The 4,178-nt window shown below is 43.4% G+C and overlaps 1 protein-coding gene across 2 annotated transcripts in view; it reads left to right on the forward strand.

Moving 5' to 3' along the window:
- The first annotated feature begins 3,045 nt into the window (after positions 1-3,045).
- The window catches only part of NFRKB (nuclear factor related to kappaB binding protein), a 70,149-nt gene continuing 69,016 nt past the window's right edge, over positions 3,046-4,178 (forward strand). Inside the window, exon 1 of one of the 2 annotated variants that reach the window (XM_006873072.1) lies at positions 3,046-3,207. In XM_006873072.1, the coding sequence (XP_006873134.1) occupies positions 3,073-3,207 (135 nt within the window). In that variant the 5' untranslated portion in view covers positions 3,046-3,072. The remainder of the gene's footprint in view (positions 3,208-4,178) is intronic. The other variant, XM_006873071.1, reaches the window with a different exon arrangement.

Here is a 4,178-nt window from a genome sequence, read left to right on the forward strand (position 1 = left end):
TTCCAAGGTTGTAAATCCTTACGGCAACAGAAAGCCTCATGTTTCTCCTAAGTGGAGTGCAAACAGTATCACAGTGGGTCCTGACAAACGCCAGACCTCACTCCTAGAAGTTTATTTTCTGGCACCCACCAGTCCCTACCGCTCGAAGCCCCGCCCCGGCGACCTCTGTGTCTCGCCCGTCGCAGCTTCACTTACGCGTACTCTAGGCCTTGCCCCTCCGAGTCCCAACTCTGGAGACCCCGCAGGCCCCGCCTCCTAAGCTCCACCCTGTGGTCCCATCGGCCCCGGCCCTGTAAGCCCCGCCCCAACGTACTCCTGGCCCGCCCCCCTAAGCCACGCCTCTTCCGCATCCCGAGTCCGGAACGTGCACGCACCGGGACGTCGTGCGGGAGCGAGCCCATCCGACACCCGGGGCCAGAGGAACCTAGCGGGCTTTGGGGCCGGTGAGGGCGAGTAGGGGCCAGCGTAATGATGAAATCTGACTAGGGAGCGGGAGGATGGAGCGGTTGAGTCTCCGAGGGTAGCGGCTCCTATGGGCGAGAGAGCAGGCCTACCGAGTGCGGGGCGTCCCGGTGGGTGAAGGTTAGGGTTAGGCACGGTGTGGGGGAAGGGGCCGAGGGAGGTGTGTTAGGAAGGCAGGACTCGGGCCTCGGGCTAGGGTAAGGGCAGGCAGGGGCCTTGTGTGGAGGAATTTGCTGCAGGCTACCTGGATTTGGAACTGGTGGTTGCTTGGAAAGGAGCCAAGGGTTTGACTTCTGCTTTGAGGAGGGTCCTAGAGGAAAGGTCGCTGCCCAGGTGCAGAGGCGGGACCTTTGGAAAGGCCTTCCTGGACTACTGCAGAGGCCTAGGACGCCTCAATACTTAGAAACCCTTGGCTTCCGGGGTTTCAACACCCTGGGAACTGCCTCCTTTTTTGAATTTTGAGGCCCAGATCAGAATAATGACAGGACAAAGATTGTCACTTGGGTAGCTTAAATTTTAGCTAGGAGTTCACCCTAGTTGATTAAACTTTTAAGCAAGTTGTCTAAACAGGTGATGCTCCAAGACTTCGCAAGCTATTGTTCTAAGTACTACTTTAATTTTTTTTCAAAAAGTTTTATTAAATTTACATTCCATGTGTTTTCTCATGTGCTTCAATTATTTAGGCACCAGGAATGTTGAGGATGTTGTAATTTCACCATGAACTGAAGGATATCAGGACACAATTGCTTGGGGGCTATTCACCTGCCATGCCCCAACAGTAATCTTTTCCCTGTATCTTTACATGGATTAGTGGAAAGGTGCTTTATTTTGTTGTAAAACAGTCAATGCTTTATCATTTGAGAGTCTTGGAAATAATATAAAGCTGTCACTCATCTAAAGAAAATTCATTGCAAAATTCCAGGATTGGAAATGATAGTAGAGATGACCTGGTCCAACATACCTTCATCTTACAGATAAGGACACTGACACTTGTAGAGGTAAGATTTGTGTAAGGTCACTGGGAATTAGTGGCAGACCTGGGCTAGAAGGCTAGTGTTTTGATTGGATTTTTTTCTCCATTTTACTGTTTATTAGCCAATTTGATTATTCTCACTAAGATAGGAATAGGAGATAGAATGGATTTAGTAAATGTGTATATTGTTGTGGTTAGTGCTGTTGAGTCAGTTCTGACTCATAGTGACCCTGTATAGGGTTTCTGAGGAACAGCTGGTGAATTTGAACCGTTGACCTTGTGATTCATACCAACCTTGTGATCCAGTGCATTATCCTGCAGCTTCACACCAGAATTCCCTAAATATGTATGTTGTTGTTGTTAAGTGTTGTTGAGTTGGTTCTAACTCATATTGACCCTGCATAGGGTTTCCAAGGAGCGGCTGATCTTGAACCACTGACTTTGTGGTTCAAACCAACTTTCCAGTCCAGCGCATTAACCTACAGTGCCACACCAGGACTCCTAAATGTAAATGAGTAATTAAATTCAAACTCCTTTGTGATGCCATTAGCTTTGTTCAATTTTGCGACCTCAGTTTTAGGTCAGCTTCTAGTGATCAACTTTGTGAGATGGTCTCAGAAAATGTTTTTAATATGTATGTTTTTGAAGGTAATCAGCAATGTCCGATTTTTACTGGAAGGAGAATATGTTGCTTTACATTGGTTATGTTGGAGTCCTGGTGTGGCGCTGTGGGTTAATGCGCTGGATTGCAAAATTGGTTTGAATCACAAGGTCAGCAGTTCAAGATCAGCCGCTCTTTGGAAACCCTATGCAGGGTTGCTGTGGGTCAGAATTGACTCAGTGTCACTTAACATTAGTTACAAAGATCAAGTGGACTCACTAAAGGCAATGGGCACTGATATCAACTGCTTGTCATGGTTAGCCGTTGGAGCCTTTAAGAGTTTGTGTGTATTAATAAGGTTTTGTTAACATAAGTCTTTGAGTTCAGGTGTGACGCTGTGGGTTGATGCACTGGACTGCAAAGTTGATGTGAACCATAATGTAAAGCGGTTCATGATCACCAGCCACTCCTTGGAAACCCTATACAGGGTCACTGTGGATCAGAACCGACTTGACAGCACTCAACAACAGCATAAGTCTTACAAATTTAGGAGTTAATATAGGAGCATTAAGAGAAACAAGAAACCTACCAGGTAAAGATTTAGAAATGCAGATGGAAATGCATTGGTGGAAACTGGGAGGGTGGTGGTGGTGAAGAACTGTTTAGCTATAGCTCAGGCTTCAGGAAGATCAAAGTAGAATAGAGATTGTTGAGAGAATATTTTCTGGACCAGACTTTCCTGCCAGAGTGTTGGCTTCAACCAGATTCCTGTGTGTTCTGTGTGGGTGGTACAAGCAATTAAGTGCTCAGCTACTATCTGAAAGATAGCATTTTGAATCCTACCCAGAAGCACCTTAATGCCTGGTGATCTACTTCCACAGATCAGCTGTTGAAAATCTTAGGGAACCTCGTGTGCTCTGATACACATGGGGTCTCTGTGACTTGGAGCTGATGCAATAGCAAGTGGTTTGATTTTTGGTTTTATCTCAAGGTATCGCTGATTATATTTACCAAGAGTACCTTTGGCTAATAAACGATGGATTCCTTGGATCATATGCTGACAGACCCCCTGGAATTGGGTCCATGTGGAGATGGCCATGGCACTCGGATTATGGAGGACTGCCTACTGGGGGGTACCAGGGTTAGTCTGCCTGAGGATCTCCTGGAGGATGTAAGTAATGACCTTGTCTCAGTCTTTTCCTTTTGTCAGCTTTCCTTTCTAGAGGAGCTCTTCTCAAAAGCTTTTTCACTCTACAAGTTTCCCGTCTTTTATGTTCCTTTTTCATTTTCTACATTGCAGGTAGACTTCTTTTATCTTTTTTTTTTTTTTTTTTAAAGTGTAAAGTCTATTTAATATTCCAGTTAAACAATAACGTAAGCTACATCTTGTATGTTTAGTAACTTGTCATAGTAGCTTGGTAATATGACACAAGCCTTATTTTTTAATAAGATAATTTCTAGAGAAAAAGCTTTATATTTCAAGAGCAGGATTATGTATGTGGTTGTCTAAAATGTCCCTAGGTGGCACAGACAGATTAGAGTTAGGTTACTAACTGAAAGGTTGGAAATTTGAACCCATTTAGTGGCACAGCAGAAGAAAGGCCTGGTGATCGATTGCTGAAAGATCACAGACTTAAAAATCCTATGGAGCACAGTTCTACTCTGCGACATCCGAAGTTGTCATGAGTTGGAATTGACTCAGTGGCAATGGTGTTTTTTTTTTTTAACATTAAAATGATTACCCATGTTGTGAATCATTAAACAAAACCTGAACATATTATCTGTCCTTGAGGTTCAGTTAACAGTACGTGTCCCGGAATAGGATATCAGCATGCTGTTGACCACATTCATAGGCAGGATTTGTAATTACCATTAAGGTGAATACCATTTATTTTTTTATTTTTTATTTTTCATGAACATTTCTTTGTTATGAGTTTTTTTGTTTTGTTTTTTTTAATTTAAGGTTTTTATTGTGGATTGAGTGAAAGTTTACAGGGCATATCATCAGTTTCACATTCAACCATTCATATAACTTGTTTCATTACATTGATTATAATCCCCTCCATGAACCATCAGTTAAAAGTATTTTTCTCTATCCACTTTAGCTTTTTAAAAAACACACAAACAAAAAAACCCACTCAG

Source organism: Chrysochloris asiatica, unplaced genomic scaffold (assembly GCF_000296735.1).
Source record: "Chrysochloris asiatica unplaced genomic scaffold, ChrAsi1.0 scaffold00222, whole genome shotgun sequence".
Taxonomy (NCBI): Eukaryota; Metazoa; Chordata; class Mammalia; order Afrosoricida; family Chrysochloridae; genus Chrysochloris; species Chrysochloris asiatica.